At 38.6% G+C, this 12,391-nt stretch overlaps 1 protein-coding gene across 6 annotated transcripts in view; it reads right to left on the reverse strand.

The window, feature by feature from the left end:
* Positions 1-1,307: 1,307 nt before the first annotated feature.
* The window catches only part of RGS12 (regulator of G protein signaling 12), a 169,592-nt gene continuing 158,508 nt past the window's right edge, over positions 1,308-12,391 (reverse strand). For 3 of the 6 annotated variants that reach the window (XM_050947327.1, XM_050947328.1, XM_050947329.1), the window contains one exon: positions 1,313-2,415. In XM_050947327.1, the coding sequence (XP_050803284.1) occupies positions 2,057-2,415 (359 nt within the window). In that variant the 3' untranslated portion in view covers positions 1,313-2,056. Of the gene's footprint in view, positions 2,416-12,391 lie in introns of all 6 variants that reach the window. The other 3 variants (XM_050947322.1, XM_050947323.1, XM_050947324.1) reach the window with 2 other exon arrangements.

The raw sequence follows: 12,391 nt of genomic DNA on the forward strand, positions 1-12,391 counted from the left end.
CACCAATGTCTTTTAACCACAGTAACTACCTACTCTATAGTGTTGACAAGTAACCACCAGATGCTAGTTTATAACAGCTTCTAGGCTCATTGCATTATTGCCTTAACTTATACCTATCCCTCATCTAGCAAATATCTATACCTATAGGCTACCATAGGGATAAGAAGTTCCTTCAGGCTCAGTGCCTATTCAGTCCCTGCCAGGATGACTCCACTTACGGCCAGATATGGTGGGTTTCTGTGAGGTAGCCATCTAGTCACAGGGAACTGGACTCTCATAACCAACTCACTTCATTTACAGTCCGATGATAGCTTTCCGCTACCACTGGCACAAGTCTGATTTGAATCACTTATCTAGAGCTGAAAGTCTCTGTATCTCCTTATGAATACCTTCAGCTTTTCAATTCCCCTACTGTAGACAATACTGCAGTATCAGCACAACTTTAGTGTGATTCTCAGTCCAATTTTAATTTTGGAAATTTGTAAAGGAACAGCTGTTTTTCATGACAGGTATATATTACTCATCCACCCACAACCATATTAAAAAAAGTAAACAATCTAAAGCATACAATTGACTGAGCTGGGTTTAATGTTAGCAAATGAGTTTCCCAAACCTAGGGCAAAAGTCTCTACTGCTGTAAATAGGTGAAACTCCGCTGAACTTAATAGAGCTGTGCGCATAATTCCTTACATTGGGAAAGGTCTTATATTACTGTTGAATAATCCTAAGAATCTGCTAACCCTTCTGACATTGCAAATGCATCTGAGCTTTAAAAACTGATTAATTTGCTACAGCATTTCCCTGCTATGAAAAAGTTCACAATTCATGATAAGCTCCACAAAGGAGGAGCAATGAAAAAGAGATTACTTAGCAATAACTGTAGTTCTCCAGATTTACTGCCTCTGCAGATCCACAATCTAGGAGCCATGCAATATGCCTCATGAGTCCCAGAATCAATTCAAAGCAGTGAACTGATATGCATCTTAATGTATACATTCAACACTGTTTCAAATAGAGATTGATAGAGGCCCATGCTTCACATTTCTTCAATACCTCTTTCAGCTGCCAAGAGTCATTATTAACTCAAAAGAAATGGGAAAGAAAGAAGAACAAGTGTAGATCTGCAGAGACAATAAATTCAGAGAACAGGCAAGAATCCTTTCTTCCTCCTTCAGAATTACTCACTAGTTTGGTATTTTTAGCTAATCTTCTAATCTAACCTAGAAGGAGGAAGAAGAATATTTAATTATAGATTAAAATAAATTCTCAGACATAGAGAGAACATTGCCATGTAAAGATTTGGATAATCTCCATGCGGCTGCTTTATAAATCACTGCTATGGATAAGTTACCAAGGCAAGCTACAGAAGCTGCTATTGCTCTGTCTGAATGAGCTTTATGGCTTTCTTGAATCTGGATTCCTGCCCATGTAAAAAGCATGCCAGAATGCATCTATCCACTCAGGTAATCTTTATAACAAGACTGAACTCCCCCTGGATTTCTCAGATGCTATCAATAGACAGGAAGATTTGCCAGACAAAGAGTCTCAATGCTGTCCAAATAATAATGAATAGTACACTTCATATCCAATGTACAAGTTTAGCAGCACCGAGGAACACTGCGGACTAGGAAAAAACATTAGAAGATTAAGATGAAAAACCAAAACCACCTTTTGTAAAAACCTGGGTGGGACTTAAAATGACTTTGTCTTTCTCAAAGACATTAAAGGATGGCTGTATGCCATGAGAATTTTAATCTCACCAATTTGGTCAAAGTACCAACAGGAACCATGATATGGAAAACAACATTAGAAAGTCGATTAGGTGACAGAACAAAATTAAGTATCTCAACTCTTTTGTTTAAATACTCCTTTTCATTATACAGATTCCAATTCATACAAGGTCTGACCTTGGGAGGCGCTGACTATTTTAAACGCCCATTGAAGCCAATAGAAATTGAAAGCACTGAGTGACTTGCCAGAACATGCCCATAATGCATAGCTCTAGTGCTAACGATGCCAGGCAAAAATGCTGAAGCTGTTAATTAAAAATAGGGATTTAAACAAAAGTAGCTTTGTACTGATTCTTAGCACCCTTGTTTTTCTCACTCTTGACAGTAATCAGAGAGGGAAGGTCTGATGTTCTATAAACTCCTGTCCGCATCCTCCCCTGGCAAGATCTTAGTTCAGAGACACAGCCTTCGAAGCTGAGGTTCCCTTCTGAATCATCACAGGATCGTGTGCCACTGTCTTCCAGTTTAACTCCATCCACATCAATTATTCTGTTTACAGAAGTGGGAAGATTATCCCTACCACCAGGAGGATTAAGGCTTCTGTTGCTCTTTGTTTTGTGAGAGCTTTGCTCACAGAAGTTTCCTGCAGCCCCTGGTGAATCTTTTTTCTTTCTGTGGTTCATACCTAACAAAGAATAATAATAATAAAAAAATTATGTATCTTCTGATTTACTGTAAACAGTTACAGTCTTTTAAATTACATTGGGCAAACTCTCCTCTCAGGTCCTCATGGCAAGTAGTCAACTAAGGTATTCTGCTATTCCATAGGGAGATTTATGTATGTACCAATAAGCATGGGGAAAAAATGCCAGCTTGGTACCTCCTCAGGTGAATTTTGCCATAATTTAGTCTGTATCTTTCTTAGTTTAGAAATTGTAATTAACATTATCCTGTGTATACAAAAATGATTGTCCAGGATGAATCTCTACTGACTCCCCCAAAATTTTCACACCAGCAGGGGCAAATCCAAAGAGGAAGAATGCAACATTTCCCAGCATCAGCCAGAGGAGGAAAAAATAATGGAACAAACTGAGAGGACAACAACATTTCCTCATTTTATCACCTTATTGAGATATTATTTTTATTCAGCTAGAGATTCATCTGTTCCCAGAAGTTGCAATTCACTCTATTAAGCTGAAAGCTGCCAATTATGGGCTGTTAGATTTCAGTGTAAGACCCAATGTAGCATATAGTAGGATGAGAAATAACCTAGCTTGTTATGGGGGGGAACACATCTTAATTGTTTGAATAATGCTTGACAATTCTTGTCACCAGACTCCTCTTGTTTTTGACAATTCTTGATTGTGTCTGATTTCTTAAAATAAAAGTGTAAGGTGCTACTGAGAACAGTATCCACAACTGAGAGGAACTTTTACAGCTTGGGTCCATTCTCTGGCATTATTCATGCAATCTTATCAGGTCCCTTCCAGTCCTATGATTCTACCCCTCATGCTCCCCTATCCCAATTCTTCCTCATCCATGCTGTTAGGTCTCTCACATATTTTGTACAGTGCCCAAAATCAGTGCTTTGGGCTGAGATTTTCAAAGGTAGGTATACACTTGGAAAGTGTGTCATGTTAGCAAATATGTTTTAACTATTTTGCCCAAAGTGAGAACTTCAACTACCCAGATATCTGTTGGAAAAATAATATGGAAAACACAAAATCTTCAGCATGTTCTTGGAATGTGTTGGGAACAATATTTCATTTCAGAAGGTGGAGGAATGGAGGTCGTTGTTTTACATATGAATCGAAAGGTGATAGGCAACTTGGGTGAAAGTGGCCATGAAATGATAGATTTCATTATTCTAAAGAAAGAAAGGAGTGACAGAATCAGCGTAAGGGGACTGGACTTCAAAAAAGCAAACTTTAACAAAATTGGAGAACTGGAATGCAAGGTTCCATAGGAAAAACATCTAAGGGGAAAAGTTGTTCAGGAGAACTGGCAGTTTCTCAGAGAGACAATATTAAAAGCAAAACAATCAACTATCCTGATGTGAAGGAAAGACAGGAAAGAAACGTAAGAAAGACACCAATATGGCTGCATCAAGAGCTCTTTAATGACCTGAAAATCAAAAATGAATCCTACAAAATGTGGAAACATGGACAAATTGCTACAGATGGATACAAAAGAACAGCACAAGCATGCAGAGACACCATCAGAAAGAATAAGGCACAAAATGAGTTACACCTAGCAAGGGATACAAAAGGCAAAAAAGAAGAGGGTCTACAAATACACTAGGAGCAAGAGAAAGACAAAGGAAAGTGCACGCCTACTATTTAGCAGGGAAGGAGACCTATGAATGACACTGGAATAGATTGCCTAGGGAAGTTGTGGAATCTCCATCTCTGGAGATATTTAAGAGTAGGTTAGATGAATGTCTATTAGGGATGGTCTAGACAGTATTTGGTCCTGCCATGAGGGCAGGGGACTGGACTCGATGACCTCTCGAGGTCCCTTCCAGTCCTAGAGTCTATGAGTCTATGACATCAAGAAGATTGAGGAGTTTAATACCTGTTTTGTTTCAGTCTTCACTAGAAAGGTTAATTGTGTCTATATGCATAACACAATTAATATTAACCACAAGAGGGAGGAAACACATGCCAGAACAAAGAAGGAACAGGTTAAAGGCTATTTAGATAAGTTAGATGTATTCAAATCAGCACGGCCTGACAAAATTCAGGGACGGGTGCTTAAAGAGCTAGCTGAAGCAATCTCCAAGCCATTAGCAATTATCTTTCAGAACTCTCAAAGGATGGGTGAGGTCTCAGAGGGCTGGAGAAGTATAAACACTTACATATCTTTAAAAAGAGGAACAAAAAGGAATCATAGATCAGTCTGAATAATTTTGATACCTGTAAAGATATAGGAACAAATTATTTAACAATCAGTTTGTAACCCCATAGAGGATAATAGGATGATAAGTAATAGCCAACGTGGATTTATTTGTCAAGTACAAATCATGCCAAACCAATCTAATTTCCTTCTTTGACAGGGATGATGGCCTAGTGAATGGTGGGGGAAGCAATACCTGTGGTATATCTTGATTTTAGTAAAACTTTTGACACAGTAGGAAAGTAGGAAAATGTGGTTTAGAAGGAATAACTATATGGTAGATGCACAACTGGCTGAAAACCACACTCAAAGATTAGTTGCTTTCAAACTGGGAGGATGTATTTAGTGGGGTCCTGCAGATGTCTGTCTTGGGTCCAGTGCTAGTCAATATTTTCATTAATAACTTAGACAGTGGAGTGGAGAGTAGCCTTGTAACATTTTCAGATGATACCAAGATGGGAGGGATTGTAAACACTCTGAAGGAAGGATTAGAATTCAAAATGACCTCGATAAACTGGAGAATTGGTCTGAAATCAACAAGATGAAATTCAATAAAGATAAGTGCAAAGTCCTACACTTAGGGAAAAAAATTAAATGCACAACTACAAAATGGGAAATTACTGGCTAGGTCAGAGGTCTCCAAACTGAGAGGCATGTACCCTTTGGGGGTCATGGAGGAATATTTGGGGGGGGATATGGCTGGGGCTCAGCCCAGCCCCCACAGGGAGCAGGCAGAGAGCACCACCCAGCTGTGCTCCTGGCCCCAGCTGCTGGTCCCACGCCCAGAGCCCTGGCCCCACCCCACCCTCGGTCCCCTTACTCCTGTCCATGTTCTTCCCCTCTCTGGAGCTGCAGCCCCAGTCTAGGCCCCAGGGAGAAGAAGGACAGAGTAAGGCAGATGCAACCCTGAAAAGTTTGGGGACCACTGGGCTAGGTAGTAGTACTACTGAAACAAATCTGGGTCACAATTTGAATACGAGTCTACAGTGTGATGCAGTTATAAAAAAGTCTAATATTCTAAGGTGTATGAACAGGAGTGTTAGATGTAAGCATGGGAGGTAATTGTTCTGCTTTACTTATCAGCTGGAGTACAATCTCCAGTTTTGGGTGCCACACTTCAAGAAAGATGTGAACAAACTGGAAAGAATCCAGAGGAGAGCAATCAAAATGATAAATGGCTTAGAAAACTGACCTATAAGGAAAGGTTAAAAAAATGAGTACATTTATTAGTCTTGAGAAAAGAAGACTGAGGGAGGACCTGATAACAGTCTTCAAATGCAAAGTGCTCCACTTAGGAAGGAACAATCAGTTTCACACATACAGAACAGGAAGAGACTGTATAGGAAGGAGTATGGCAGAAAGAGATCCAGGAGTCATAGTGGACCACAAGCTAAATATGAGTCAACAGTGTGATACTGTTGCAAAAAAAGCAAACATGATTCTGGGATGCATTAACAGGTGTGTTGTAAACAAGACACAAGAAGTCATTCTTCTGCTTTACTCTGTGCTGGTTAGGCCTCAACTAGAGTATTGTGTCCAGGTCTGGGCACCGCATTTCAAGAAAGATGTGGAGAAATTGGAGAGGGTCCAGAGAAGAGCAACAAGAATGATTAAAGGGCTTGAGAACATGACCTATGAAGGAAGGCTGAAAGAATTGGGTTTATTTAGTTTGGAAAAGAGAAGACTGAGAGGGGACATGATAGCAGTTTTCATGTATCTAAAAGGGTGTCATCAGGAGGAGGGAGAAAACTTGTTCACCTCAGCCTCTAATGATAGAACAAGAAGCAATGGGCTTAAACTGCAGCAAGAGAGATTTAGGCTGGACATTAGGAAAAAATTCCTAACTGTCAGGGTAGTTAAACACTGGAATAAATTGCCTAGGGAGGTTGTGGAATCTCCATCTCTGGAGATATTTAAGAGTAGGTTAGATAAATGTCTATCAGGGATGGTCTAGACAGTATTTGGCCCTGCCATGAGGGCAGGGAACTGGACTCGATGACCTCTCGAGGTCCCTTCCAGTCCTAGAGTCTATGAAATATATTAAGGGCTGTAATAAAGAGGGCTGGTCTGTAGCTGTTCTCAAAGTCCAGTGAACCTAGGGCAAGAAGTATTGGCTTCATCTGCAGCAAGGAAGATTTAGGTTAGATATTAGAAAAACCTTTCTAACTATCAGGACAGTTAAGCGCTGGAATAGCTTACAGAAGGAACTTGTAGAATCTCTGTCATTGGAGATTTTTAAGAACAGGTTAGACAAACACCTATCGGGGTGCTCTATGCATACGTGGTCCTGCCTCTTTGCAGGGGGATAAACTACATGATCTCTCAAGGTTTACTGCAGCCCTACATTAGTATGATTCTGTAAGAGCAATCGTGTTTAAGAATAAGATAGCTGGTTGTCGTTCACCCTAGAGTGGAGCTCTAAGTTTAACCTCAAGCAGAAAACACATTTTTCAACATGACTTTTTCCTTTCTACACGAACTGCTAAGCGGGGGTTAAAGCAGTTGGAAACATGAGGAGGGAGAACACTCCCTATACTTTTAGTGGATGAAGGGGAGCAGTGTTCCCTGACACTCTCCTTTAAGATCCAGAGGTTGTCATGTTTAACATCATGTTAGTTAAAACATGTCAGTTAACATGTTTTCTAGGATGATATATTTTCCCATAGCCAAGTAGGGGATTTAACCACACAACTCCCATGGAGATATAGTATAACCCATGAGAGTTGTGTGGCTAAATTCCATAGCTGACTTTGAAAATCTCAATTTGTGTCTCTATATATCTATATTTTTATTTATACTCTGAAACCTATATTTATTCTGTAACACACTTAGTACACTTCTGGGTACTATAAGATTCATAACTATTAATAAATCTACTAATTAAGATTACTTTGATATGAAGATGTGGTAAAACTGCCCAGGATGCAAACAAAAGCAAATTTCATACTGTTGCAGAAAATCCCTGAGAGAACTTCCTTACAGAGAGAGGTTTCTATAAAATTAAACTACATTCCCAGGGAACTAGATGAAATTCTAGATAAACCAACTGAGTAATAGCAGAGGAAAGGCAAGAAGCCTCTTCTGGTATGTCAGCCTGCTAAATTACAGCTACCTGTTAATGGAGCCATATCAGATATATTATTGTGTTTATGTGGTAATATGTCAAAAAAAGCATCAGCTTGATCTGAACTACTGTTGGTGTGGCATGGGTGCATAAATACTGTACTCCTACTCCAGAATGTTTGTTCTATATGAGGCAATGAAATATTTCTCCTACTTCTCTTTATTCTATCCATAAGAACAGATCTCTGGCTCTACTTTCATGTCCTTTTAAAAATGCCAGATTATACTAACAACAACAAGCAAGAACAACAAATAATTTGCACTTATACGCCAGCTTCCATCCGGGAATATAAAAATGCTACATTATTAATAATATTTTAATAAATTAATGAAGGATCATATCTCTGTGAGGAAGTACTGTGTTGTTCTCATTAAAGGTATTTTAAATTTTTCTTTAGTGTCTAAGCAATCATATATCATACAAAACACCATAAACTTCATTTTTGGCAAGGATAAAAATAGAGGAGATAAAAAGCAACATGATTAAGGTATAAAAAATAATGAATGACATGGAGAGGGTAAACTGTGTGGTCCTATTTACTCTCTTATATAATAGGAATGGGATAATCAATGAAATTGAAAGCCAGCTAATTGAAAACTGATACAAGTCAATACTTTGTTATGCAGCACAGCTAGCCTGTGTAATTGCCATATGATAGCATTATAGCCAAGGGCCAGATGCTCAGCTGGTATAAATTGTCCTAGCTCCATTGATTTCAAATTCAACAATTTCCACAAGCTGAAGAGCTGTCTATGAGCGTTTCGAAGGATTAAAAAAAGAACTGGAAGTACTTTAAGATCTACCAATGAAAAGCTCTATGTAAGAACTATTGTTATACTTATATGGATAATTAAAGCATCTACAACTACACTGGAGCTCAGCTGTGACTAAAAGGCTCGCCAAGGTGAGTATGGACTGCACAGCTGGGCTCTTACATAGGATTATAAATAAACAAAAAGCAAAAGTCTGGAAGTCTGAATGCTTAGGAGGTCATGTGCTCATGTCTGCAGTTTCCAAAGAGTTAATGCAGGCAGTTAATGCAGGCAGTTCTTTAGATAACCTCATCTTCTGGTTTCTTTCATCATTCCGTCCCTTTCTTTTAGAGTTTGTATACTGTTACTACTCACTCATGCTACTTGTAAAAAATCCTACCACGAAAAGGTGTATGCATTTATGCAGAGTGCACAGTATTTCAGTGGATTTCTTACTCTTTTGTATGAACCCTACCATGAACTGAGAAGCAAATCTAAGCAAGGTACTTGGATTTTCTCAGGTAGTTTCTTTAAGACTCATGAAATATTTACTCCCAGGAGAATTCTGCACCACTGTGGAATGCAGAATTTTGTAGAATTCCATGTTTTCCCTGCAGAATTTCTGGACACCACTAAGGCCACTGGACTCTGCAGTGCCCAGCTTGCAGTCAATGGAGTGCCCAGTCTGGCTAGGCTTGAGGCTGCATGCTCTTTGATCAGAACAGGAAAGGGCCTGGGACAATCAGCCAGCTCTGGCAAAGGATGAGGAAGGACAGGGCCACAACAAACCATGTCCCCCGTGGGACAGTAAAGAAGCTGGGTGGGGGGAGTAAAGGCTTTGGGGGTGCTGGGCTCTGTAGCGGGGACCTGGTGTATGAAGGCTGCCCTGCACCTGGGTTCTGTGGGGAGGTGGGTGCTCATGTCTGGGGAGTTCCCCATGGCTGGGCTCTGGCGGGAGGGGTGTGTGGGTATCTGAGCTGGGGTTCCCCATGGCTGGGATCTGGGGGAAAAGGAGTGTAGGTGTCTGGGCCATGGGGTGCCCTGCAGCTGTGCTCTGGAGGGATGGGAGTTCAGGTGTCTGGTTCTGGGGGCCCCACACAGCTCCCTCTAGCTGGAACTGGGTTGTTGTAGGGATTTCTTTAATTCTCTACTCCTGGGGGGATCTTTTTTTGCTGTTGTCTGTATTATTGACATACTTGTTAACAGGTATTTTGAAATAAAATATCAAAATAATTTAAACTGGAGTGATTTTATTATGTCATTTTAACAAATAAAATATGCAGAATTTTGGAGAATTTTAAAATAGTATGTGCAGAATTTTTAATTTTTTGGCACAGAATTCCCCCAGGAGTAAATATTTGACCAAGTGCAGACATACACAAGGTAACTGAACATAATTTTGATATTTTAGAAAAGGATCTACCCACCAAACACATGGTATAATGCTCAGGGTATAATACTCTGAGGAAGCATAACCCTAATTAAAATATTTTAGGGTTTGTTGGCATAATCATGACCTCCTGCAATGCTATATGATAAAACAGACCAAAATATAAAGTTTTGTGAGCAGAAGGAGCACATAAATTGTGTGGCACAATTCCTATAGCTACTGTAATTACTTAGTGGCTTTGACTGGCACCATAATCCAATTCTTTTTGATCAGAAAAACAGTAGCTTTGGTGTGGCCTTTAATACTGGTGATTTTGTAGATGGTCTTCTAGTCTCTGAGTCCATACTGAACCAATATGCTGCTGGAAGGACCGTATTTCATCAGAAGATCTTCCACTATGATCATTAAATATATCATGGCACTTTTCTTAGTGGGGTTTACCTTCATGCCTTAGCTAATTGCATTCTGTATGCCTCAAATTACTTCTACAGTTTTGTCTGGAAACAGCCCCTGTAAACTGTTAGACATCCCAGAGATGGCTGCCTTTCAGTAGGGATGAAATGATCCCCATACTTGTCTATAGTGTGCACATTATTTTATTAAGTGATTTGGGACCTCTGAGATGAAAAGTACTTATTAAATTTAAGATTATTTTTATAGGGCTTCCATTTAATTGTGTAAAGCTATCGTATTTAATTATGGCAAAAGCTCTCAATGGTGCCTGTGACACAAAGGTAAAGTACATGATCGCTTGTCCTCAGAATAAAAATGAAAATCTTTACATTCTGGTGTAATTCCACAGGGAGATTATTAGTTATCTGCTGTTAAAAAGTCTGTCTCTGCCTTCAAACAGGGAATTGCAACAGTGGGTTAAAAAGGGATTTGTTTTCTTTCATAGAGACCAACAACTGTAAGTGACTATATTGACAAATTGGGGAAAAAAGGAGGCCTCAGTCCACAAAAAAGGTTAAAAAATAAGGTGCGCCAACAGGCTTTGCAATCCTGCTGTGGAGAGCCCATCTCTAGAAGTGAAAAGGGTAGTTCAGTCTCAATAGCTGAGACTGCCAAATGAAGGGTCCATTATGTTGGTGGCTCCACTTAGAACTGAACTGAGAACACCAATTCACTTCAGAGACCAATGAAACATTGGTGACTCTTACAGAGTAAGAAAAAGAAATGGTTGAGTACAAGGTTTAGCCCATGAACCCAAAGACAGAAAAGAATCTCTTTTCAGAGAATTCAGTGTTGTTACTATTATTCCAAGTCGTTGTCGTTCTTACTCAAAGAATCAAAATACACTTTGTTTGTGACAAAAGGAAACAAGGAATTTGAGAAGTAAAGATTTCTAAGATTTAAATACTTTTTTTTTCAAATTATAACATGGTTTACATGAATTACAATAGACATACTAGCCACGCTGTATAAGTACTACAGGCCAATCTGCTCTCTTATCTGTCTGTAGGTGTGTGCCTACAGCTGCCACTGATTTCAATGGGAGCTGCCAGAATCTAAATGCAACATCTGGCCCTATTTAAAGGCCTGTATTTGGATATTAAATTTTCTCCTCATAATTTCTCTAGTGTCAAGTTTGTCTTGTAATTTTGTTAGTCCATACATATTAATATGTATGTTACAAGATCTGAACCGATACCACTATGTTAAATAGATGAACCAATATTAGGACATTTAAAATACATTAAGGTTAATGTAATATTTACATTTCAATTGCATTCAATCTGTTAAATTAGGTCTTTAAGTTTCTACAAAGACAGAATATTTTTAAATAATGAAGAAAATCAAAGCTTAAAACCAGTCTTGTATAAGTAGATATAGAATTTATTACTTTTGAAAGAACAAAGATACAAAATACATGTGAAAACTACATAAAGAGCTCTACAAAGTGAAAGCAGAAAGTAAGAAAAGTGAAAGTACAGCAGTTACACAGAAATATATGGCATGCATTAAAATACTGTAAGTTCATACTGTTTTTAAGTGCAAATGTTCTTTATCAGCTCCCATTGAAAAGGATGCAAATTGAATTCCATCTTGTACACTCATCAAAAGGACACTGACACAGATATATAAATATGTACATAAACATGTCCTAAATACACTTTGTGTGTTCTCTTATGGAGGCATCTGGATAACAAATCTGTTTAAAATCTAATTTAAAGAATTAAAGTGGTAACATTTATAGAACATTTTGCAAACACTATTAAGATAGAGTTTGTTTTGTTTTGTTAAGAGCAGCAGGATGCAATAGTTCACATTGCCATTTGTAAGCACGTAACAATCAAATAAATATTTACAAATCATTGGCAGTACAGATAAGAAATAGGATCAAATACTCTCTGTAAAAAGATAAATAATTCAACTGTATATTTTCACACCACAAAGAAATGTGAAACAAATCATGGCACTGAAACATCAAAAATAACTTCAGCACAGATACCTTTTCTTATATTTTTCATTAAAGAGTACAGTACAATGACTGTAAAAT

The sequence above is a fragment of the Gopherus flavomarginatus genome, chromosome 3 (genome assembly GCF_025201925.1).
Source record: "Gopherus flavomarginatus isolate rGopFla2 chromosome 3, rGopFla2.mat.asm, whole genome shotgun sequence".
In the NCBI taxonomy this organism is placed as follows: domain Eukaryota; kingdom Metazoa; phylum Chordata; order Testudines; family Testudinidae; genus Gopherus; species Gopherus flavomarginatus.